The sequence below is a fragment of the Chiloscyllium punctatum genome, chromosome 41, assembly GCF_047496795.1.
Source record: "Chiloscyllium punctatum isolate Juve2018m chromosome 41, sChiPun1.3, whole genome shotgun sequence".
Classification (NCBI taxonomy): domain Eukaryota; kingdom Metazoa; phylum Chordata; class Chondrichthyes; order Orectolobiformes; family Hemiscylliidae; genus Chiloscyllium; species Chiloscyllium punctatum.
In genome coordinates, this window is record NC_092779.1 from 28,506,066 (window position 1) to 28,532,463 (window position 26,398).

General features: G+C 41.6%; 1 protein-coding gene across 3 annotated transcripts in view; it reads right to left on the reverse strand.

Annotated features, from left to right (window-relative positions):
- Positions 1-11,786: 11,786 nt before the first annotated feature.
- Positions 11,787-26,398, reverse strand: part of LOC140464959 (collagen alpha-6(VI) chain-like) — a 141,132-nt gene continuing 126,520 nt past the window's right edge. For all 3 annotated transcript variants that reach the window (XM_072560632.1, XM_072560631.1, XM_072560630.1), the window contains exons 37-39: positions 20,979-21,075; positions 20,840-20,892; positions 11,787-13,338 (exon numbers count right to left, since the gene is read on the reverse strand). In XM_072560632.1, coding sequence (XP_072416733.1) covers positions 13,163-13,338; positions 20,840-20,892; positions 20,979-21,075 — 326 coding nt within the window. In that variant the 3' untranslated portion in view covers positions 11,787-13,162. The remainder of the gene's footprint in view (positions 13,339-20,839; positions 20,893-20,978; positions 21,076-26,398) is intronic.

A 26,398-nucleotide genomic window follows, 5' to 3' on the forward strand; every position in this document is an offset into this window, starting at 1 on the left:
TCAGTCTAATTTGACCTGCTCAATGATCACACAACTGTTTACCAATTGTGTACTTGACTGTCCCACATGAACTATAAAGATTGTAACTGTCACCATAGCTTGGTACATTGGTCTCATGAGGTCTAGATTTTCAGTACTAGAGTCATCATGCAAAAATGTCATTATAAAAGCAGTTTTATTGTTTAAGGTTTTTTTAAATCTATTTAGCACGCATGGGGAATATCTGAGGCTGGTCAATCAAAATGCCAGTTCCTCATGCTCAACCATCCTCATGCTCAACCAATCAATAGATGTTAGAATTAGAATTAGAATTAGCTTTATTGTCACAGATACTCACATGAGTACAGTGAAAAGTTTACAAATTGCCACTTATCGCACCATCTTAGATACCAAGATAACAAGGTTCCAAAGTGCCGATTCTTAAATACAAATTCTTAGAGAAATAAAAATCACAAAAATAAAAAGTCCAGCAATAAATTAGAAAAGTAGAGAAATAAAAGATCAAAATAACAATGTTTCCAACTCAGACTATGCCAGGGTTCAGCTGGAGGCCTGGAGTCAAGTCCATGCTGAGGCAGGGAGCTCGAGTTCATGTTAAGTCCAAGAGTCATAGCATCATACAGCCCAGAAATAGACCCCTTGGTCCAACCAGGCCATGCCGACCTTAATTCCCAACTAAACTAGACCCGCCTGCCTGCTCCTGGCCCTCCAAGCATTTTCATTCATAAGCTTATCTAAATGTCTTTTAAATGATATAACTGTACCCGCATCCACCACTTCACCTGGAAGTTCTTTCCACGCATGAACCACTCTTTGTGTCAAAAAAAAAGGCCTCTCGTGAGTTTTTTAAAATGTTTCTCCTCTCATCTTAAAAAACATGCTCCTTAGTCTTGAAATCCTCCACCCTAGGAAAAAGACATCTTTCCTTATCTTTACCCTTTATTATTTTATAGACCTCTACAAGGTCATTTCTCCAACTCCTACACCTTCAGTGAAAAATGTCCCAGGCTATCCAGCCTCTATTTATAACTCAAACCCTCCACTCTTGGTAACATCCTCGTAAATCTCTCCTGAACCCTCTCCAGCTTAATAATGTCCTCCCTAAAACAGGTTGACCAGAGGCTTCACCAACGTCCTCTACATCCTAAACATAACTCTTATACTCAAAGGCCTCAGTAGCGAAGGCAAGCATGCTAAATGCCTCCTTAACCAACTTATCTATATGTGATGCAAACTTTAAAGAATTATGGACCTGAACCCCTAGGTCCCATTGTTCTACAAAACTACTCAAGGCCCTCCTTTTAATTGTACAAGTCTTGTCTTTGTTTTTCCAAAATGTAATACCTCGCATTTATCCAAATTAAACTCCATCTGCCACGCTTCAACCCATTGACCCAATTGAGCAAGATCTCTTTGTAATCTTGGATAACTTTCTTCACTGTCCACGATACCACTAATCCTGGTGTCATCCGCAAACTTACTAACCATGCTTTCTATATTCTCATCCAAATCGTTTATGTAAATGACAAACAAAAGTGGACCCAGCACTGATTTCTGTGGAACACCGCTGGTCTCCAGTCCGAAAAACAATACTAACGCCAGGAAGTCTACTCCACACCGGCTTTTACCTTGGACAATGCTAGTCCTGGTCAAGAACGGGACATAAAAAGGGAAAGGAAGAAAAGCACGTGAAAAGAAAGAGAATAAAAGAAAATAAACAGAGTGGATGAGTTCTACTTTACCACCATCTTGGACACTATACTTATGGTGGTTTGGGTGTTGAGGTCTCATGAGAGATGTGGGAGGGGAATGTAAATCTAGTGAGTAGCACTGAGGGAGCACAGTGCTGCAGAGCAGTAGGTCAGAATATAAAATGCTCATGTTTGATTCATCTTTGAAAGTTAACTTTGTGTCTGTGCAGTGGGGAGCAGTGGTGTAGGAATGACAGGCTGAAGTTTCACTGAGGATAGCAATAATCTTGCGTCGGCCTTGCTAATAATTGCTTCTGAACATTAATGATTACTTCCACAAATGCACCAAAGCTCCTGGTGGCTGCTGAGTGTTTTGATGTCTCCTAAAATAAGAAAAAAAGTGATTAAAAAGAATCATGATGATCTTAAAGGATGTCAATTCATTGCTGTTGATGACAAACGATGACTGTTTCTGTCAAAAAAAAACACTTCCCAAATTGTGTCTCTTGATGTCAAGTGATGCTACTAGATGCTTTGATCACAAAATGAAATCAGCACTTTCCATTTGGCAAAATCAGGAAGGTTTTACTGGAACCATACTAAACATCAGTTGGAAACTGCAGTGACAACACTGTGTACAAGTCTGTCACCACAGTACAGGAAGGATGTGGGTGTGCTAGACATGGTAGAGAAATGATTTCCACACATATTGGCTGGAATAGAGGATTTTAACAATGTGGGAAGATCGCATAAACGGGATTAATTTTGTGTAGAACAGGGGAGTAACTGAAGAACCATTCTGGAAAAAGGTCACTGGACCCAAAACATTGATTCTGCTTTCTCTCCACAGATGTTGCAAGACCTGCTGAGATTTTCCAGCAAATTCTGTTTTTGTTTCTGATTTCCAACATCTGCAGTTGATTTGTTTTTTTTTGTAACTTAAGAGACTTCTTTTAAATGGGAGTAACCTGCCAATTATTGTATTGTTTACATTTTACATGGAGACTTTTACTTCATAATTCAACTATCACAGCAGTGAACCAAACTCCGAACTTTCCCAGGACTGCAGACACTGAGGTAGGGTTTTGTATGTGCTGGCTCCTCGTGTTGAGTTTATTATCAACAATGTCTTTTTTTGTAACAATCCAGGCAAAGTCTGTATGACTCAGCTTTGGAAGAGTGTTCTTGTTGACGATGTGGAGAGGTTGGAGCAAGGGGCGATGATGGCCTAGTTGTATTGTCACTGGACTGTTAATCCAGAGACCCCAGTAATGTTCTGGGTTTAACTCCCACCATGGTGGATGGTGGAATTTTAATTCAGTAGAAATCTGGAATTAAAATTTAAATGAGGACCATGAATACATTGTCAATTATTGGAAAAACCTATCTGATTCACTCATATCCTTTAGGTAAGGAAAATACCATCATATTTACTAACGGGAAAGAAACTGCAGTTGAGGAAGAGCCATGTAGCTATCAAGGTCCTTTAATTGTCAGAAGATCAATGCACAGGTCAAAAAACATAATCAAGAAAAGATTACTGTAAATCTATCCTTTTTCTGAAATGTTAAAATACAGAGGAAAATCAGCAGTTTTATCAATTTTTGTATGATGTCTGGAAAATTACATTCCGTTTTGAAAATGCTAATCAGGATGGGGTACAGCAGAGATACACAGGAATTAAATTAGAACACCAAAAACTGCCCTCTGTGATGGTCAATAAATGCTTGCCTGGCCAGTCACATTCACGTCCTGTGAATGAGTAAACAAAAAGTTTCATTAATTGCTATGTTTTGTTGGACAATGAGAAATAAGTCTCAAAATGCTTGGAGCTATCGTTGAGGAAGTGAGTCATCTGGATGGAAATTGTCCATCGGGTAGATGCCATTTGGCTTCATGAAAGGCTGGTCATGTGTAACGTACGTACTGGAACTCTTTGAGGGTATTATAAGTGCAGTGGACAATTGGGAACCAGTGAACATAGAACATAGAATATTACAGCTCTCGATATTGCGCTACCCTGTCATACTAATCTGAAGCCCATCCCACCTACACTATTCCATGTACATCCATATGCCTGTCCAATGACGACTTAAATGCACTTAAACTTGGCGAATCTACCGTTGCAGGCAAAGCATTCCATACCCTTACTACTCTCTGAGTAAAGAAACTACCCCTGACATCTGTCTTATACCTATCTCCCCTCACTTTAAAGTTGTGTCCCCTAGTGTTTGCTGTCCCCATACTTGGAAAAAGGCTCTCCCTGTCCACCCTATCTAACCCTCTGATTATCTTGTATGTCTCTATTAAGTCACCTCTCAACCTTCTTCTCTCTAATGAGAACAGCCTCAAGGCCCTCAACCTTTCCTTGTAAGACATTCCTTCCATACCAGGCAACATCCTAGTAACTGTCCTCTGCACCCTTTCCAAAGCTTCCACATCCTTCTTATAATGCGGTGACCAGAACTGTACACAATACTCCAAGGAGAAAGTGAGGACTGCAGATGCTGGAGATCAGAGCTGAAAAAGGGCTGAAGAAGGGCTTATGCCAGAAATGTCGATTCTCCTGCTCCTTGGATGCTGCCTGACTTGCTGCACTTTTCCAACAATACTCCAAGTGTGGCCGTACCAGAGCTTTGTACAGCTGCAGCATAACCTCCTAGTTCCAGAACACAATCCCTCTATTAATAAAGGCCAAAACACTGTATGCCTTTTTAACAATCCTATCAATCTGGGTGGCAACATTCAGGGATCTGTGTACATGGACACCGAGATCTCTCTGCTCCTCTGCACTCACAAGAATCTTACCATTAGCCCAGTACTTTGCATTCCGATTGCGGTGTACTTGGATTTCCAGGAGGCATTTGGCAGGGTGCTGCACAAAAGGCTGCTGCATAAGATAAAAGTGTACAGTGTTATGGGTAATAGCATGGATAGAGGATTGGTTAACCAGCAGAAAACAAAAAGTGGGGATAAATGTGTGTTTTTCTGGTTGCAGATCAGTGTCTGGTGGTGTGCTTCAACGATCAGTGTTGAGACTGCAATTGTTTACAATTTACATAGATGATTTAGAGTTGGGGGCCAAGAATAGTGTGTTAAAGCTTGTAAATGACACTAAAATGAGTGATAGAGGACACTGAAAAGACAAAGTATGGATGTGTGCAGAGGATACTGAAAATCTGCAGAGGGATATAGATCGGTTAAGTGTGTGGGCAAGGGTGTGCAGATGGAGTACAATGTTGGTAAATGTGAGGTCATTCATTTTAGATGGAATAGCAGCAAAATGGACTATTATGTAAATGGTGAAAAATTGCAGCATGCTGCTGTGCAGAGGGACCTAGGTGTCCTGGTGTATGCATCACAAAAGGTTGGTTTGCAGGTGCAGCAGGTACTTAAGATGACTGTTAAAATATTGTCCTTCATTGCTAGAGGGATGGAATTTAAAAACAGGGAGGTTATGCTGCAATTGTATAGGGGGCTAGTAAGGCTGTTTATGAGGCAATATGTTTATGAGGAACTATACCCATTGGAATTTAGAAGACTGAGGGAGGATCTTGTAGAAACATATAAAATTATGTGGGGAATAGATTAGAAGCAGGAAGGTTGCTTCCACTGGTGGGTGAAACTAGAATTAGGAGGCATAGCCTTAAAATAAGGGGGAGGAGAATTAAGGAGGACCTCCTTCTCCCAGAGGGCTATGAATCTGTAGAATTTTCTGCCCAGGGAAGCCACTTCAGACCACTTCATTGAAAGTTTTTAAGCAATGATAATTTTGAACAGTAAAGGAACGAAGGGTGGGTAAGTGGAGCTGAGTCCATGAAAAAATCACGGTAGTTCAGTGGTTGGCACTGCTGCCTCACAGTACCAGGGGCTTGGGTTTGATTCCAGCCTTGGGTGGCTGTGTGGAGGTTGCACATTCTCCCTGTTGCGGTGTGGGTTTCCTCCCACACTCCAAAGATGTGCAGGTTAGGTGAAATGGCCATGCTAAATTGCCCATAGTGTACAGGGATGTGTAGGTTTGGGTGGGACTCACTTTGGAAGGTTGCTGTGGATTTGTTGGGCCAAATGGCCTGTTTCCACACTGTAGGGATTCTATGAATGCAGAGTAGGCTAGATGGCCTACTCCTGCTCCTATTTCTTATGTGTTTATGTTCTTTCTTTGTCAGTTGGTTTATGTTGGCAGGGACCAGTTCTCTGCTGGCTATTGTACTGATTTGCAAGCTCTTCAAATAAGACTTTTTAAAAAATGCTTCCACTCTCCCTCACCCAGTTTGGATTAAAATGATAGAACATTAAGAACCCCATCGCTACGGTCATTTCCCCCTTTAGCAGTTTCTTCACTGGAGGCCTCACATATTTTGAGATGCTTTAACTGGGAATCTGTCGCTTTCTTCCATTCTTGCCTCTGCTTTGTTCATTTCAAATATTCTTTCTTGTTTCTTCCCCTATCTCTCGCTTTCCTTACCATGGCGGTGTGGCTGTAGTCTCTTCTGTTCTAGAATTAGCTGCATCAATTCAGTTTCAAGATTATCAGCTTCAAGCTTATGAATTTCAGTTTTGATCACTTTTGCTCAGACCTCTGTCTGTAATTCTCTGGCCTCGTTCTTCACTTCATAAAGGAACAGTTCGTTTCAACTATTTCAAGTTATTTCAGTCCTAAAAACACGTTCGCTTTGCAAGTGGACCTTTTGATTAACAGATGATATCACAAAACACACACACAAGAGAAAAACCTGCACTGACATTTTTAAATTATGTCTAGAGATTAATTTAATTTCTACCGCCAAATCCTCTCCTTAGCCTATGGGTTCAAATCTTGAACCGTAGCTTCCGATTATCTGTTATGATCAGGCATGGAGTGCTAGTTGTGATTTCTTTTTCTCTTTCCCCACTCATCATTTGATTTCAAGAGGCTTTTCTATTAATTTTAAGAGGATGCTAGATTACCAACACAGTGTATACTTGACCGTCTGCAGCTTGTAAGAATTAAGACTCAGACATTTGTTTCTGAGTTTAACATGTAAGAAATTAATTTTATTGCGAAACGGCATCCAGGTAAAAAGACTGAAAATGCACAAATGGCTAAGTAAAATACAGATAAAATAAAGATTCACTTGATTGCATCAACTGCTTTGGTTCTCTCTGACGCAGTCAGTTTACAGTAATGACTGGTGAACCCCTTTCGCTAAAAATCACTGTTACTGTGTTGAAATCTTCCAGATAAAATTCTCTGTTTGCAATGAGGTTGTTTTCTGGCCAGATATCAAACCACAAACAGGGTTTGCAGCTTTCTTTGAGAGGTCTTGGGAATGTTGGGGGAGGAGTGTGTAAGGCAATCATTCCTACTGCCCTGTGTCAATTTGCCTGCAGATCCAAATCCAACATTCACACCCACAGACACCTAGGTCCCATGGCTTCTCTTCAGCTTGGTCAACAGCAGTTTGAAAAAAATCAAATGCAAATTCTGAGAGATTGTTCACCTATTTCCCGCACTTAGCATACCCATTGTCCTTTTTTAGTTAAAGTGATTCATTTTTAATTTTCCAGCAAGGGTAAATATTGAAAGTTTCCTCTTGTGGGAGAAACAGGCACAGTTTAAAAGTAAAGGATAGGCATGGTCCATTTGGGGCAAGTGCACTTATACTTGAGTTCCACTGATCCTGGGGCTGTCACAGGAATTAAAGATTTAATCAAATTACTCAAAGTTCTTCAGTTGACCTGCCTGATGAACTCAGGTTAACAGAAACCATTAATCAAGTTTCTGAACTTAACAAGAAACTAAGATGTATTCCCAAGGGATTAGTTCTAACTACAGGAAATTGAAATAGATCGGGTATATAGCAAGGCTTTTACCGAGGGTGGAGGAGTTCAAAATGAGGGAGCATATTTTTAAGGTGAGGGGAGAAAGTTTCAAAAAGAACGAGTGTCAATTCTTTTAAACATGGAATGTGGTTCGTGTGTGAAATGAACTGCTCGAGCAAGCGGTGAATGTTGGTACAGTTAGAGCATTTAAAAAACATTTGGATAAGTACATGAATAGGAAAAGTTTGGAGGGATATAGGCCAAATGCAAGCAATTGGGACTAGTTTAGTTTGAGAACATGGTCAGTGTGGACTGGTTGAACCTAAGGGTCTGTTTCCATGCTGCATGATTCTTGACTCAAATTGATTCTTGAATTGTTCATCTTCCAGCTTTGATGAAATATGAAGAACTGTTTACATAGTTTGTCTTTACGTCTGTCAGGTCTCTGTGCAACTTGCATCTCTGGGCTTTACAATGCAATTAATACAAGTGTAAATTGGCAACTACTTCCTAACAGTATCCATTGTTTAGTAGAAGTGTACTGTTTTTCATGTTATATTTGTTTACATGTGACCAGCTGAAGAAATTGCAAATCAAAACTCAATCTAAATTCATCTGCAGGGCAAGTCTTTGATGTGACTGACTATACCAACCTCATTTTCAGCCTTGCTTTCATTGTCCAGCTTTGTGGGACTGGTTCATTGTCTCCATTCTTAATTAGTTAAATAAAACAAAAGAACTGTGAATACTGCAGATCTGAAACAAAACTGAAACTGCTGGAAAAACTCAGCAGACCTGGCAGCAGTTATAATGTGTTGAACCCTGTGTCCCAAAGATGCTGTCAGACCTGCTGAGTTTAGCCAGCAATTACTATATTTGTTTCATTCTTATAGTTTAAAACAATACCTGCAAGAGTTTCTATTTCCACTCCAATAATGTTAGCTTTAGCTTTTCATGACGGCCTCATTGAGACATCATACAAAACAAAATGCCAGATTTCATATATATGCTGATGATGCCTATTTCTATCCCAACACCATTTCCCTTAACCCCTCTTCTATCTGTGATTTGTCACACTGTTTGTCTGACAGTCTCTGGACGAGCATGCACATTTTCCAAGAAAATAGAAACATAGCAAATAGGTATTCGTCCCTTCTCAGGCTGCCTTTGCAATTCATTATGATCATGGCTGATAATTTGACTCCATACCCTGTTCCCATTTTTACCCTATACCCTTTGATCCCTTTACACCCAAGAGGTATATCTGACTGCTTCTCGAAAACATTCAATATTTTGGCCTCAATCGCTTTCTGTGACGGAGAATTCCTTAGACTCATTACTCCCTGGATAAAGAAATTTCTCCTCATCCTGAATGGCCTTTCTTAAACTACCTAAATGACCTATCCTTTAACTATGATCCTTGGTCATCAGAAATATCCTTCATGTTTTTTACACTGTCTAGTCCTGTTAATCTGTGCCAATCAGGGAGTCCTGGCTGACAGATAAGAGCAACAGTGACAGACATCCTGTTCACACTGATCCAGCTCCTTCAGAGTCAGCTGACAATGTCAAGGACTCTCCCCGTGTAAATAAAGGGTGACTTGATGATGGGATACTGGCTTCTGTGGAGTTATAACAGGTGCCAGGTCTTGAACCAAGATTATAGGCTACAAATCTGAACTCTCAGATATCAAACTGGCTCTGGCAAAAAAATGGAGGGATCTCATAAAAAGTTATTGGGGAAATCATAATGAATGGGATTCATTATCTTTGCCTTGTTACATAGAAATGTAAAAGCAAAAAGGGCAAATTAAAGGACCAGTTGGCATTTCCTATCTTATTTCCGATAATGCACATTCATTGCAATTAATGTATATAAGATAGAGATAGCACCACAGAATGAATAATTTCTAAGGTGTATTATCTCTGTCCTCCCTTTATAAAGCAAGATACAACTAGGATAGAGGCAGGAGTTCCATAAGCTGGGAGTTTGCGCATGGAACGGGCTCCAATGTCACATACGAAGTTGTTGCAGGGGTACAGCATTGACCTTCATATTGATAGTCCTCACTTTTGAGGTCTGGGCTGGGCAAGAGACTTCCTACTTCCAAAAGAAAAATCTCTTCTCCATTACTGCTAAGGTTTTCTGGATAAATTGCACTTGCACCCCAGCAGTTTATGTAAATAAGGTTTTTTTCTCATTGACATCTGCGTCAATCCATTATGGCCATTCATGATGACCCTCTTGCATCACATTTTAAGTGCAAGGCGCAGATGATTTTCCATACAAACAAAAACAGAATTGAGTTTATAAGTGCACTTTATATTACAAGACAAATAAATGTTATTATATCAAAGAACCGTAGATTTCACATCATCAAATTGGCATTACACTGAAGTCATCTCGTTACTGAGTCTAGTAGCACCACAAGAATCATTGACTAGGTTAGGTAATACAAAGTGACATACAAATAACTGTATTCCCTACCCTGAGCACAGAAAAATAATATTTCCCTTAAAAACAAGTATTACATTTTGTAAACAAAATGAAAGTATATGGGATGAAATGTAAGATTGGATTGAGGATTGGGTTGACAGGCAGAAAGTGAAGGGCAGCCATAACTGGGTCTTTCTCAGGTCAGTGGACTGTGACAAGAGGGATATTGTACGGACCAGTGCTTGAGCCTCAGCTTTTCAAAACAAACATCAGTGATTTAGGATAAAAAAAAACTTAGTGAGAGTGAGAGTTTTGAGGGCAATGCAAAGGGATTTAGACAGGGATGAGCGAGAAGGCTATAAATGTCAGATGGAATATGAAATGGATAAGTATGAGGTTATTCACTTTGGTGAAAGGAACAAACATGGAGAGTATTTCTTAAGGGGTGAGAAATTGGACAGTGTTCCTATCCAAAGGGAAGGGGGGGGTCTGGTGGGATGATTTTCAATGTGATGAACTGGGGGGAGTGAGAGAGGAGGATGAAAAAACAGAAAGAATGAGGCCGAGTGCCATCTCTCTGTGTAACCCATAGCAACCGGGGAGGGAGGGTGTAAAAAAAATTGGGCGTGGCATGGTGGCACAGTGGTTAGCACTGCTGCCACACAGCGCCAGAGACCCGGGTTCAATTCCCACTTCAGACAACTGTGTGGAGTTTGTACATTCTCCCTGTGTCTGTGTGGGTTTCCTTCGGGTGCTCCGGTTTCCTCTCACAGTCCAAAAATGTGCAGGTTAGGTGAATTGGCCATGTTAAATTGCCAGTAGTGTTAGGTGAAGGGGTAAATGTACAGGAATGGGTCTGGGTGGGTTGCTCTTTGGAGGGTCAGTGTGGACTTGTTGGGTCGAAGGGCCTGTAAGTAATCTAATCTAATCTAATTCAGTAATCTAATATTCCAATAGCCAAATATTCATTGGAGCAGAGCAGACTGGAGATGTACATTGGGAGCCTGCAGATCCTAGATACATGGGTATGACCCCGGAAATGGAAAACTCTGTCCCTGAAGTCACTTCAGTCTTCTCCGCCATTTTAGATTGTGCCTAAACATCCACCTCAATGCCACATCCGCAAGCTATCATAACATCCCTCATGTAATTAGTAACCAGAAATCTATCCATTTCTCTCGAGCTAACTTAATGAATGAGTTCCCAAAGATGTCTGCTGTAAAAAATTCTAAAGATTCACCATCGTTTGAGTAAAGATGCTCCTCCTCAACTAAATGGTTAGCCGTTTTTCTGAGACTGTCCCTCAGAGCTGAGGGTAGGGTGGGAAGGGGAGGCATGTCCTTTCTGCATCAACTCTATTTACCCCTTTAAAGAATGTATATATCTCCAAGAGGTCACCTTTAATTCTTCTAAACTCTAGAGAAGACAGGCTAAGTTTCCTCATGCTCTCCCTATGGGACAGTCCCACCAAACTAGGAATCAGTCTAATGAATCTCTGCTGTAGTCCCTCTATGTCAAGCATATCCTTCTCAGGCAAGGGGAGCAGAACCGTACATGGGACCCCAGGTACGGTCTCACCACTGTTTTATACAAACTGAGTTGAGATTTCTTTGCTTTAGTACTGAAACCGACTTGTGATAAAGATTAACTTGACGTTTGCATTCTGAATTGCTTGCTGCATCTGCATGTTAGCTTCCAGTGACTTTTGAACAAGGACCCCATTTCTTTTACATCCGTATAGGGTTGAACTTTGCTAAATATGTAACTCATCCTCCAGTATATTTTGTACTTGAAACAGGGCTATGCTGTGAACAAAATCTCTGTAAACAGCGTAAAATAAAGTCACTTCTGAAATATTTGCACCACTACTCCTTTAATATTAAATTAAGCATGTCAGCAAATGAAAACCAATATATATTTAACAGAAACAAAATTTACACAAAAGAAATTAAACTTCTGGAAGATTCTGGTCTCAAACTTAAATTATGGCAGGAAGCTGAAATGACAATGAATGGCAATTATCACCAAAAAGATGTGTGGGGCATTTAATTTTAACAAGGATTTTACATGCAACTTGCATTGATACTACGATACATAATAGATTCCAATATGAATTGCTCAATATGAACCAATATCTAATTTCTACCTCTTTGCTTGTAACCAGCAGATATTCAGATATCACTTTGGAGCTTTTTTAATACAAAGTAGCCAACTGCATAAAAAACAATTCTTTATTACTCAATTGATAAAAGCAGGAAATAAAACTGCCTAACTACTTGCCACATTATTACAATTTTTTTTGATATTTAAAGAACTTACTGCTGAATAGAGAATAGGACCAATTATCTTTGATCCGTCTCATAAGGGATCAGCACTACAGAGACTTAGGTCTCTCCTTGAACTGAACTGCTTGCAATTTCCCAGTGCCATTTGGATCTGCATATACTAAACCTTTCAGCTTAGCATCAATATTTAAATGGGGTAAAAGTGGACTTTGCCTAGTGTCAATGTTATGCTTGCTTGGTCAGTGACCCAGAGGTAGACACCTGCCAAATGCAGGCACTAACATATTTTTTCAGGACAGGGAAAAAAAAAATTCTCATGCACGTACAGGCTTTGTTTTTGAATCATCTTTCCTCTTTCTTGGGAAACGGAAAGCATTTAGGATCTTGGGCTGATGATCTCAAGCAGTAGCCAGAGACACTAACCTCAGAAGTCCTCTGCTGTGCTCACAGTTCCTCCAGCAATTACAGTCTAAAATTCTTCCAGGCCAAAGGAAGAGCTGAGAATGGGAAATAACTGAGGACATTGACTTCTCACTTCTCTCATGCTTTAATTTGATTTTAATTGTTTTTTAAATAAAATCCTTGCAATCCATATGATATTCTGTCATTACTTCTGGATGACCCTGCTGCCATCTTTCTTCTCTATTTCGTTTGTGTAAAAAAACATTCACAGAAAGAAAAATATACATTTTATTTTTTTTCCTCAGGATGTTGGGTGTTGGTAGTTACTAGCTATTGGCGGCTATTTTTTTGCCAGGGCTGTCCAGCATTGAGAGACAGTGTAAACTTATAGTTCAGATTCTTAATTATTAAGAAAAAGGAATGTTTAAAAGGTATAAATATGATGTATCAGTGTAAATGAGGTATTCTATACATAGTTGGGAAGTGGTATGGCACACTGAAATGTTATGTTTGTGTCAAGTCTGTATATCTGAAATGACCAGCATTTAGAAGGCTGATTTTAGGCACAAGGCTTCGCACTCCTCACGGGTGTCAAATCTGTTCTGGTTTCCTCCACAGCCGCCGTACCAAAACCTCTTGCAGGCTCGTAACATTTTATCGAAGTGCCATTTTAGGTTATAGTTGTAGCACTGTCCTTCATCGAGATTCAGCATACACAGATCTAAAATGGAAGTTGAAGAAAGAATGAATTGCATTTATGTCACACTTTTCCTGATGCAGCAAACATTCATAAGTGCTTCACAGCCAATGAAGTCCACTTGCAGTTACTGTTGCAATGTAGGAAGTACGGTATCCAATTTGTACACAGTAAACTCCCACAAACATCAATGTGATAATCACCAGACAACTGGCTCTAGTGAAGGTGATTGACATGCTATTACCAGAAAGGAATAAAGCAAATAATTAAGTTAGTTATTTCATATTAAATTAACTAATTAAGTTATATCAATAAAGTTGTACTTCTGGATTATATTAAAATAATTGAGCAGAATATTTTCATTGGAAATATGAGCAATGGAATGAGATGGAATATGTGCTTGATTCCATTGAGCAATCTTTATTTATTATCCTGTGTAATAAAGACTGAATGATATTAAGAGCCGGATTTTCCTCTTTGATCCTGTCCAAACTCAGCTTGGGACAATGATCAGGTGAGCACAATCCACCAGTAATTCCCCACCATGAACTTTAGTTTCCCAGCGACCGCCAGTTACTTCCTTCTATCCCGCCACATTACAAAGGCTGACATGAGATTCAAACTTTTGAGTGAATTTTCATGACAGTTGCTTGAACTCAGCAGAAGTCTCTTTTCCCTCCACATCAGCTGCTGCACACACACATTCAGAGAGCTCCGTCTCAGTTAAGTCCCCTCAAGCTGGGAGATCTTTCTGTTAACCCCTCAGTTTCCTGCCTCCTCATTGGGCATGGTAGAAGCAATCCTGCTGCTGCACTTCCTTCTATTTTGCTGTTTTTGTCCTTTCTTGCCCAATGGAGTACACTGAGGTTTACTTAAAATTTTACCACATCACAAACCATATTTCCTCCATGGTTTACATTGTTTCCAATGGGGCTGGAAATATGAAGATGAACCAGGACTATCACATAAACAATAAAACTCTGATTTTACCTCAGCCAAGTTAGCATCAACATACTAGTCTGACCAGATCAATGCAGATGGCACTGCCAGAGTGCAGTCTGGGCTGTTTTAACTCCTTGCCCATATTTTACGCTTTCAGTTCAAGCTCCCAGCTGAAGGTGGCGGAAATGATAAGTGGTTGCAGACTGGAGCAAAGTCATGTAACCTGAGCCAGAAAACGACTGAGGAGGAAGCTCTGAGGCAATCACAGGAAGAGATCGGGAAACCCAAAGCTGAGAGGGCATTTTCCCTTAACGTTTTCAGAATAGGAGACATGCATTTTTATGTATTACTTATAGTCACTTGGTTGTACAGAAATTGAGTAATGCTAAAGTAAAGGTACTTGCTTTTGAAACTTTTTATCTCGCGCACAAGACATTCTGCCTGCCAGAAAAGTTAGTGATGTGTATTACCAACACCCTCGGTTGGGTTGTGTGCACTACCATTATTTTAACTGGGACAGAACTGCAGCAACTCTCTGGTCCATCAGCAGTAGCAGAACTGTATTCAACCATAATCTGTATGGTCTGGCATGTCCACTATTCGACCACTAGTATCAAACTAGGGGATCAATCCAGATTAAATGAATCATATAATCCCTACAGTGTGGAAGCAGGCCATTCAGCCCATTGAGTGCACCCCGACTCTCCGAAGAGCATCTCACACAGAGTCACTCCCTGACCCTAGCCCTGTAACCCTGTATTTCCTAGGGCTAATCCACTTAGCCTGCACATTCCTGGACACCAAGGTCAATTTAGCATGGACAATCCACTTAACCTGCACATCTTTGGACTGTGGGGGGAATCCAGAGCATCCAGAAGGAACCCACACCGGCACGGGGAAATGGGCAAATGCCACATGGATGCCCACCCAAGGATGGAATTGAACCCGGGTCCCTGGTGCTGTGAGGCAACAGTGCTAATCACTGAGCTATAGTGCAGTAGAGGATGCAGATCCAGTTACACATAAAATTTTGTGCCTGGATTTTTTGATGGCCAGACAGTAATTGCTCCAGCATAGGGAGCTTGTGGAATCCCCATTGTAGCTGACTCCGAAGGAATTGCCTGGAAAGTTGAAGATTCCAATCAACAATCCCCTACACCTGGGACCATCTGAAATTTTCCATTTAAAATCTGATAATTCAGAGGCTTCTGATGAAATTAGATAAATAGTCATTCAGGAACAGTTAGACCGCCAAATACACAGCAGAGCTCCTGGGTAACTATTTACCTGACCCTATATTTACTTCTCACCACCCTCTGACTACACCTTCCCCTCCACCACCACTCCTCCCTTTTTGATCTCCAGGTCCTGACCTAACAACCCCCTCTTTCCTCCAAGGACCTGACACCTCTTTCCTCCTTCTCTTTAACCAACCCCATTTCCCCACCCACCAGACCTTATTTACCCCATTCCCCGCACACCACCTGACCCTGTGTCCCCCGCTCAGCAGTAACGTCCCCCGTTCCACACCCAACCCTCTCCCTCACTTACTTAGGCATCCCCTTTCCTTCATCAGCACCTCATGACCCTCCTTTCTCCACTACCAGACACAAGCCCCCACCCCTCACCTTGCACGATAGCACCTTGCCCACTTGGCACCCTACCCCATTCCCACCTAGCATCATAAATCTGGAACCCTACTCCCTACATAGCTGTCACCTTATTTTCCTGGCACCCAACTTGCTGGACAGACTATCTCTACCCATTTGGCATCCTTCCCCAACACCCCACCCTATACCCAACTGGCACCCACCGCAAATGGCACTCTACTCTGTCTGCACCTTATCACACCTATCTCATACATAGACAGCAGCTGTTAAAGTGGCTGTCAGGATCTTTAAATTTCAGAATCTAGCAATTGACAGCTGTGAAAAGGAGGTGGGGTTTGCTACCCCCACCATTACAAAAATGCTGTCAGATTCAAAGTATTGCACTGTGCTTCTGAATGAGCCCAGATCAGAGACTCCTCTCAGAATGACGAAACTGACTCTTTTCCTCCAAAAGGGGCACAGTTGCAATCTGCATGGCACTGCCACTCCTCAGCAAATGAAGTGCTAACCTGGTGAAGCTACAACACAGGACTATTAATATATCAAACAACAGAACCAGCTTGCAATCGATGGGACTGAGAAATCCCCCAAACGATGGCTCAGATCAAATTAATGCAGTCCTGCCACAACGATAGTGCACAAATAACAGGAGGAGGTGGATCCTCAAATTTCCCGTTGACTTTTGGTTCAAACATAGACAAAAGAGCTGAATTTCAGGGGTGAGCCGAGAGTGACAGCCCTTGATATTAAGGCATCATTCAATCAGGCATCAAAAAGCCTTAGTAAAACTGGAAGCAATGGATATCGGGGGCAAACCCTCCACTGGTTGGAGACATATCTGGTATATAGGAATAAAAAAAACATAAAAACTGTAGATGCTGAAACAAAATAAGAAATTTCTGGCCTGGCAGCATGTGTTGAGAAAATGCAGAATTGATGTTTCGGGTCCAGTGAGTTCTGAAGAAGGGTCACTGGACCCAAAGTGTTAACTCTGTTTTCTCTCCGCAGATGTTGTCAGACCTGCTGAATTTCTTCTGACTATTTCTGATTTTGTCTCTGGCTGGAAGGACCCTGGGGAGTGTTGCTGAACAGAGATCTAGGGGTGCAGGTGCAAAGTTCCTTGAAAGTGGAGTCGCGGGCAGACAGGAGGGTGAAGAAGGTAATTGGTCTGTTTGGCCTTTATTGGTCAGTGCATTGAGTACAGGCGTTGGGAGGTCATGTTACAGGACATTGACCTCACCAATGTTAAAATACTGCATGCAACTGTGGTTACTCTTCTATGGGAAGAATGTTGTTAAACATGAGAGGAAGCAAAAAGGATTTACAGGGATGTTGCCGGAACTGGATGGTTTGAGTTAAAGGGAGATGCTGAATATATCCCTGAAGCCTTGAAGGCTGAGGGTTGACCTTATAGAGGTTTATAAAATCATGAGGGGAATTAATAGGGTGAATAGCTAAGGTCCTTGTCCTAGGGTGCGGGAATCCAAAATTAGAGGGCATAGGTTTAAGGTGAGAGGGGAAAGATTTAAAAAGTCCAGAGGTAATGTTTTCACGCAGAGCGTGATGCATGCATGGAATGAGCTGCCAGTGGAAGTGATGGAGGCTGTTGAATTACAACATTTAAAAGGCATCTGAATTGGTACATGAATGGGAAGGATTTAGAGAGATAATGGCCAAATGCTGGCACATGGCGTAGGTCAGATTTGAATGTCTAGTCAGCGTAGACATGTTGGATGGGAGGCCCTTCATCCATGCTGCATAACTCCATGACACAGGAAGATGGATGTGGTTGTTGAAGATCAGTCATCTCAGCTCCAGGACATCTCTGAAGGAGTTCCTCAGGGTAGTGTTCTAAACACGGGGCGGCACGGTGGCACAGTGGCCCAGACACCTGGGTTCAATTCCCACCTCAGGCGACTGACTGTGTGGAGTTTGCACGTTCTCCCCGTGTCTACGTGGGTTTCCTCCGGATGCTCTGGTTTCCTCCCACAGTCCAAAGATGTGTAGGTCAGGTGAATTGGCCATCCTAAATTGCCTGTAGTGTAGCTTAGGGGTATGGGTGGGTTGCGCTTCGGCGGGGCGGTGTGGACTTGTTGGGCCGAAGGGCCTGTTTCCACACTGTAAGTAATCTAATCTAATCTAATCTAAACCTAACAGCTGCTTCATCAATGGCCTACCCTCAGAACTGGGGTGTTCGCCTATGATTGCACATTTCAGCATCATTCATGACCCCTGAAAGCAGTCCATGTTCAAATGCAGCAAGATATGGACATTATCCAGACTTTAAAATGGCAAGTAAGGTTGGTACTATACAAATGCAAGGCCATCTCCGATAAGTGACCATCTGACTACTGTCCCTTGACATTCACTGGCATTACCATCGCTGATTCCTGAATTGCCAACATGCATGGTGTAACCATTGACCAGAAACTCAGCTGAACTTGCCATATAAATACAATGGCTACTAGAGCAGGGGGTCAGAGGTGAAGAATACTGTGGCGAATAACTCACCTCTTGACTCCCAAAAGCCTGTCCATTATCCATAAGTCAAGATTCATGAGTGTGATGGAATAATCCCTATTTGCCTGGATGGTGCACTTCCAACAACATTCATGAAACCTGACACCATCCCGAACAAAGCAGCCCACACGAATGACACATCAACTCCCTCCACCACTGGCGCTTAGTAACACAGTGTGCACTATCTACAAGATCCACTGCAGAAATTCATCATGGCTCGTTGGACAGCAGCTTCCAAACCCATGGCCAATTCCATCTAGAAGGACAAAGGCAGCTGAGACATGGGAATACCATGACCTCCAAGTCACTTACCATCCTGACTTGGAAATATATTGCCATTCCTTCACTGGTGCTGAGTCAAAATCCTGGAATTCCCTCCCTCAGGACATTGTGGGTCAATCTCCAATACACAGGCTGCAGCAGTTCAAGAAGGTAACTCAAGGGCAATTATGGATGGGCAAGAAATGCTGGCCAGTGAGTGATGCCAATGTCTCATGAGTGGTTAAAAATAAATCTCTCTCTCGCTCATGTGCAGAATCTGTCCTTTGCAATCAGAAAGAACACATCCACACATTGCACCTTTTCCAACTGAACTAAAGACTGTGGGTTACCATTCCATGCATTCCCCAGGGCAAGTCTTTATCAATCAGATTTGTCTTGCCTGTTTTGAACTGAAACTAAGCTTAACAGTTCACTGTTCCATTGTGCATTCCTCATAGTAACTCCTCTACCAATCACAGTTTATTTGTCAACCAATCACGCCCTCTTCTCATGAAGTAAATATTGTTATTTCCTTTCAGATCTGATATTCTTGCGATTCTGTCCTAATGAATGCAAGATACATCAGCATGTCTCTTTTCTCAGTAATAAATTATTTAATGCTCACACAAAACACACAGGGCTAATCTTAGCCCAGTATGAATAGGGCACCTGCCATTTAAAACGGCCTCCACAAACTTAATTTGGAGAGGGTATACAGCACGCAAGCAGGTGATTCGGCCTAACTAGTCCACACCAGTATTGGTGGTCTACTCAAACACCTTCGCATATTATCTCATCCCAATCTACCATCATAACCATCTATCTCTTTCTCTCTCAGTACTTGTTTCATCTCCCATTAAATACTGTGCACATTAACTACTCTCCGTATGGTACCAAGTTCCACACTGTTACTATTCTTTGGATAAAGACTTTTCTTTTAAGTTTTCCATTCAATTACTGACACATTCCAACTCTATTCTCATTAGCTACTCATTTAACCAGGGGTTTTTTTTTTAAGCGCTCGCGCCCTTGCCTAATTCAGTCCAGAGCATTATTCATCCAAGCAAACTGATTCCTACGTGTCATAGAGACATGCAACATGGAAACAGACCCTTCAGTCTAACTCGTCCATTCTGACCAGATATCCTAAATTAATCTCGTCCCATTTGCCAGCACTTGGTCTATAAATCTCTAAACTCTTCAAATTCATATACCCATCCAGATGCCTATTAAATGTTGTAATTGTACCAGCCTCCTCCACTTCCTCTGGCAGCTCATTCCATACACACACCACCCTCTGCATGGACATGTTGCCCCTTAGGTCCTTTTTAAATCCTTTCCCTCTCACATCAAACCTATGCCCTGTAGTTATGGACTCCCCCACACCAGGGAAAATACTTTGTCTATTTATCCTATCCATACCACTCATGATTTTAATAACCTCTATAAGGTCACCCCCTCAGCCTCTGACACTCCAGGGAAAACAGCCCCAGCCTATTCAATCTTTCCCTTTAGCTCACACCCTCCAACCCTGGCAACTTCCTTGTAAATCCTTTCTGAATCCTTTCAAGTTTCACAACATCCTTCCGATAGGAGGAAGATCAGAATTGTATACAACATTTCAAAATTGGCCTAACCAATGTCCTGTACAGCCGTAAAATGTCCTCCCAATTCCTCTAGTCAATGCTCTGACCAATAAAGGAAAGCATACCAAATACCGCCTTTGCTAGCCTATCGACCTGTGACTCCACTTTCAAGGAATTATGACCCTCATCAATCCTCTTTGTTACTTCCTCAAGAAACTCAATCAAGTGAGACATGATTTCATTTAGATCCTGATCATTTTAACCACAAACACATATCAGAGAAGTATCAAAGTTTCTGGAAGAAAGATTTTATGCAGCATTATTTCCAGGCTTTACAAGTGAAGTCTGATCCTCAGTTGCCAAAGTTTCCCTCATCTTCTCCCACCCAGAAGAACTGGATAGATACTACTAGGCACTTACGACAATGTGAACGGTTAGTTCTGAACCATCGATCTTTTCTTGCTGAAAATTAGCCATTTGAAGTAGACAATTGACCACTGGGATCTGGGAGGTCAAATTCCTCCGCCTTTAAATTGATGCTATCATCCTACAACTTTCCGAAAACCATTCCTGGATTAGCAAACAAATGTGTTGGTCTGCACTTACCATAGATATTGTTATCATCTTTCTGTTCTTCAAAATCTTTCAAAGGTTTCATTCTGTAATGAAGAAGTCGTACATAAATGACTGAAGGAAAAATACAAACAATATTCAAAATTTGATAGCTGATGTCTGCAAAACATACGTCGGATCAGGAAATGTTTCTGGTTCTTTTGTGCTGTGAGGATATATTTCTTCGCACTCCCTCTTGAGAGATGGAGGTGGATAGTTGTTGATTCCGGCTGTAACAAGAAATGAAATAGTTTAAGCCTTTGTAGAATCACAGCAAAACACACATTCACAATAATATAAAATGCAACAAGCTATACGTAATTTTGATAAAAGGAATTTTTCAGTTCATGGCAGAGCATAATTGAACAACTAGGATTCTTCTGGTGCAGTGGCAGTGTCCCTATCTCTAAAGCAGAAGAGTCCATTCAAGTCCTACCTGCTGTACAGGTATGTCATAATATGCCTGAATAGGTTAGTTTTAAAATAGTTATTATCAAACTGCAAAGCTCTTGTTACACAATGGTAATGTCCCTACCTCCAGGCCAGAAAGCCTAGGTTCAAGTCCCACCTGTTCCAGTTATGAAGAGTTTGGTGAGATTGGTTGCCTACAAGCAGAGAAGATTGAGGGAGTGACAGGGTCAATGGCCAGTGAACATAGATTTAAGATAAAAGGCTGGAGTTAAGAGGAGAGGTGAGGAAAGATCTTTTCATTTTGAGGGCATTGGGAATCTGGAGCTCACTGCCTGTAAGGGTAGTCAAGGCAGAAACCCTCATAACAGTAAAGAAGTATTTATGTACACTTGCAATGCCAAGACATACAAAGTCAACTGAGGGAAAAGGGGATTAAAACAGTTCGTGGTTCTTTTTAGCCAGGCATGGACACAGGCATGGACACGATGGGCTGTAGATCTCTGTGACTCTAAAGGTGCATCATAACATGTATGAAAGGGTTGATGAAAAAGATCTGTAATTCAACTATGTTATCTTAGCTGACTCAGTTATCTTGCATTAGAACTCCGCACACATATGCCAATTAACCAACATGAACAAGTACAATCAAATGGTTTGGCAGAGGTTTGATGGTGATTGCCATATAAGAAATCATGTTCCAAGGATGTAGAAAGCCTCTTTTCAGTCTTTTATTTTTTGTTTTATCTTTCCTGATTTGTGAATTTCAATAATTTTGGAAAAATGAGAATTCCATATGCTATAAATCAATTCACAAAGAATGTATTGTTGGCTGAAAGATCTTGCGACCAAATCTCCTCCCATCAATTGAAATGATGTGAAGGTGCAGGTGTTAGACTGGGTTGGATGAGGTCAAAAATCACACGACACCAGGTTATAGACATAGAGTCATAGAGATGTACAGCATGGAAACAGACCCTGCGGTCCAACCTGTCCATGCTGACCAGATATCCCAACCCAATCTAGTCCCACCTGCCAGCACCCAGCCCAGATCCCTCCAAACCCTTCCTATTCATATACAACATCCAAATGCCTCTTAAACGTTGCAATTGTACCAGCCTCCACCACATCCTCTGGCAGCTCATTCCATACACGTACCACTCTCTGCGTGAAAAAGTTGTCCTGTAGGTCTCTTTTATATCTTTCCCCTCTCACCCTAAACCTATGCCCTCTAGTTCGGGACTGCCCAAAAAGACTTTGTCTATTTATCCTATCCATGCCCTGTAATATTCAGCTCATTACATATATTTAGCTGAATTTTAAAAGCTACAGCTACCTCAGTAACTGAGTTCACAGTTTGACTAACAATGTAAGGACACTTTCAAAGCATTACGTTTATACATCAGAATTTACTTCACAATTGTGCTTGTAGGAGTGAAAGTTTTATTAGATTATTAGAAGTTTATTCCTCTCCATATGGTTTCCTGAGATTTCCCCTTGTTGGATACTTAGTGAGTGGTTATGAGATAATGAGGCACCAAAGGAGAGGGATGGGGAGGTGTGAAGGGACTATGATTGGAGGAAAAAGGGCTGTTAAGAGGGGGGGGCGGTTGATGAGGCTTAGCGACATAAGAACTTCAAAAAAACACCTGGATACATTTTGAGAGCTGAGATAAACCTTCTAAACAGCCACAATGCTTGCCTACTCCCAATGCCTCCAATGCTCTGCTTTCATGGCCCACTGACACCATTCTATCTTGCATCTACCTCTCTGTGTAAAAATTATACATTTTGGTTTACCATTTCAACTGATACATGACCTAAGCTCTGTGCCTTATTAGCTAAATTCTGGCCGTGAGGCTTTATTGAGCAATCAGGGAATGCCTAAGAATCACTGCAATGGCTCCAAAGTGCTAAATGTTGGAACAAGGCCGAACGAGTAAGCTTTGACCTTACATCTGGGAACTCCCAGGTGATGCTCCAATTCACTGCGCTCAGGAAGTAAACTTCCTAAAGGCTGTCATGTAGAAACTCTGATTTTTCCTATAGGAATTTCAGATTGGTTCAGTTATTATTGCTCTCAGTTAAATCATTTCCAGATCTTGTAACAACAAATATGCCAATTATCTACGTCTCATTTTGGCAATCAGCATTTTAGTATTTTGTTCCACAAGTGTGTATTTGCTGACATAAAGTCAGTACGAACCAAATCCTTTTCCCCTCAGCACGACAAATACAAGTATGTTCCAACTCAGGAAAGAAAACTTAGTTCTTACAACGTAGTGAACTAGAATTCAAACACAAAATATCTGGCAGTGGCCGGTCGCAAAGTATGGCATCTGGCACCTTGAGAGCGGTGGTGAAGCCTGGCGTGTCCAATGGAGGTCTGTAGTGGTGGTCGGGGTGGCAAAGGCAGCTTGGTGAACACAGGCGGGTCTTAGCCCAGTGTGGGTGTAAGCAGGCCCAGTGCAGGGGAAAGCATGTCATCTTGGGTAAAGCCCACCTTGCAGGCTCTGCAGGCCCAAGGCTTAAGGAAGGACTAGGCGAAAGTGAAGACTGCAGATGCTGGAGATTAAAGTCAAGAGTGTGGTGCTGGAAAAGCACAGCAAGTCAGGCAGCATCTGAGGAGCAGGAGAGTCGATGTTTCAGGCAAAAATGATGATTTTCCTGCTTAAGAAAGGACTGTCAGGTTTGACTTTTTAACTTCATTTAGCTACTTATATGCTAAGAAAACTGTCACGCTGAACCTTTTAACTTATTTCTTTATTTTTCTGTTTCTGTAACTAAGATTTTGTTCCTAAGACGATGCAATGTATACTTTTCACTGTACTCCTGTACTCCATGTTTGAGTGCACCTGACAATAAAACATAAATCTAAATCTGCTTACTTGCAGTATGCAGTATCTACTTTAATTCCATGCAGCGATATTCAGGAAGAATGGTAAGGTGGGGAGATGAAAGGGTGAAGAGAGATTGTCAACAACATGGGAAAGCAAGGTGGGAAATTAATGGGAATGAAGGAGATCAGAAAGGGAGAACTGATGGCATTAAGGGAAAATAAATGAAAGATAGGTGACAGTGACAGGAAAACATGGGAAGGGAGAGAATGCTAAGTGTCGAACTGATGAAGGGTAAAGGAAATGTTAGCAACACCTGGGGATAAGGAGTGGTACATATGTCCCAAAAGACAGGGCGAAAGTGAGGACTGCAGATTAGAGTCGAGAGTGTCGTGCTGGAAATGCACAGCAAGTCTTCCTGAGGAGCAGGAGGATTGAAGTTTCAAGCAAAAGCCCTCCATCAGGAATGAGGCTGTGAGCCAAGGGGGTGTGAGGCTGTGAGCCAAGGGGGTGGACAGATAAATGGGAGGGAGTGGGGGGGCGGGGGGGGGGGGTGTGGGGGAAGGTGGCTGAGAGTGCGATGGGTAGATGGAGGTGGGGGGTGATGGTGATAAGTCGGAGAGGAGGGTGGAGCGGATAGGTGGGAAAGAAGATGGACAGGTAGGACAGGTCATGAAGGCGGTGCCAAGTTGGAAGGTTAGAACTGGGATAAGATGGGGGAGGAGAAATGAGGAAACTCCTGTCTCAAAAGACAGCCCAGCAGTACTCATGAGTATCTACATACAATGTAAATACTTTTCATGACTGAGGTCAATGTTGAGCAGAATTTCTTCTCCAGTTCTTGGACGAAGCAAAAGGCTGGATATGTTTCTGGCACACTTTACCAGCCATCTGTACTGATAGTCCAGAACTATAATTAGGATTGTGGGTAGGGTGTGGAAAAACAGATTAAGTACTGGCTAATGGAGATTGTGTTGGCTTGTATGTCATACCACCATTTAGGATTATTTTAGTTGGCAGGATTTCTACTAGAACCCTTCCTTGATGGTTCTGTGAATTCATGGTATAGAGAAAGATAAAATGTTTTTAATTATAAATATTTAAACAGAGTGAGCTTAGATTTACCCAGATGTGTTAGGGCAATAGAGTAAGGTACCAGGAACAAAGTAAATCTCTGAAAAAGATTCCCATGCATAGCATTAGATGTGGGGAGGTAAAAACAACATAATGAAATAAAATATGCCCCCGGGTGAAACAACAATAAAACATCAAGAGATAATAAAATTCTGCTTCTGGTTATAAGAAAAGAAAGTATGATTTAATATATCATTTAATTTATCATAGAAGTCTTGAAACCATAAGACATAGGAAGAGGTGTGGATCATTCAGCCCCTCGAGCCTGTTCCACCATTCAATAGGATCACAGTTGATCTGACATTCCTCACATTCACTTTCCTGCACTTTTCCCACAGCCCTTGATTCTTGATCAAGAATCTATCTCTCTCAGTCTTAAATGTATACAAGGGCTCTGACCCACAGCTCTCTGTGGTAAGGAGTTCCAAAGACTCACAACCCTCAGAGAAGAAATTCCTCCTCATTTCAGTCTCATATTGTTAGCCCTTTACCTTGAGACCATGACTTCTGGTCACTCCCATGAGGGGAAACATCCTCTCAGCATTTACCCTGTAATTCTAATTTAAATGGTACCATTTTACCACCAACATACCCACAAAGACTACAGCTGTAAATATTTGAAAGTATAGCCTTTTAAGAATTACAAGTTAATCTCGGATGATGTTGCTCACAGATTTATACAGAAAGGCTGAATAATGTGGCTACCATAGAATATTATAGCACAGAATCAGGGGAGGGATATATTTCTTTGGTGGCGACATCACACAGGAGTTGGGAGATATTAATAAGGATGAAACATTGATTGTGGACGACTGTGGTGTGCAGGGTGATGGGGAAACTGTGTGAGTCTTGTTCGAGCCATCACCTCTCAGCATTTCAAAGGGACCACTGCATCCGTTTCATCCTGGTCTCCACTCCTCAATCAATCCCTTGCACTTATCAAGATCCCTTTCTATTTAAATGCAGGAGATGAACCCCTACCTTTTTACTTTCTCCCTGTTCAAAGCCTCTAGTATTCCTTCAAGATGAATCACAGAATCCCTACAATTTCACACCGACCCTATGAAGAGTAACCCACCCAGACTCATTCCCCTACAATTTACCCCTGACTAGTGCAGCTAACTCACACATCCCTGTACACTATGGGCAATTTAGCATGGCCAATTCACCTAAC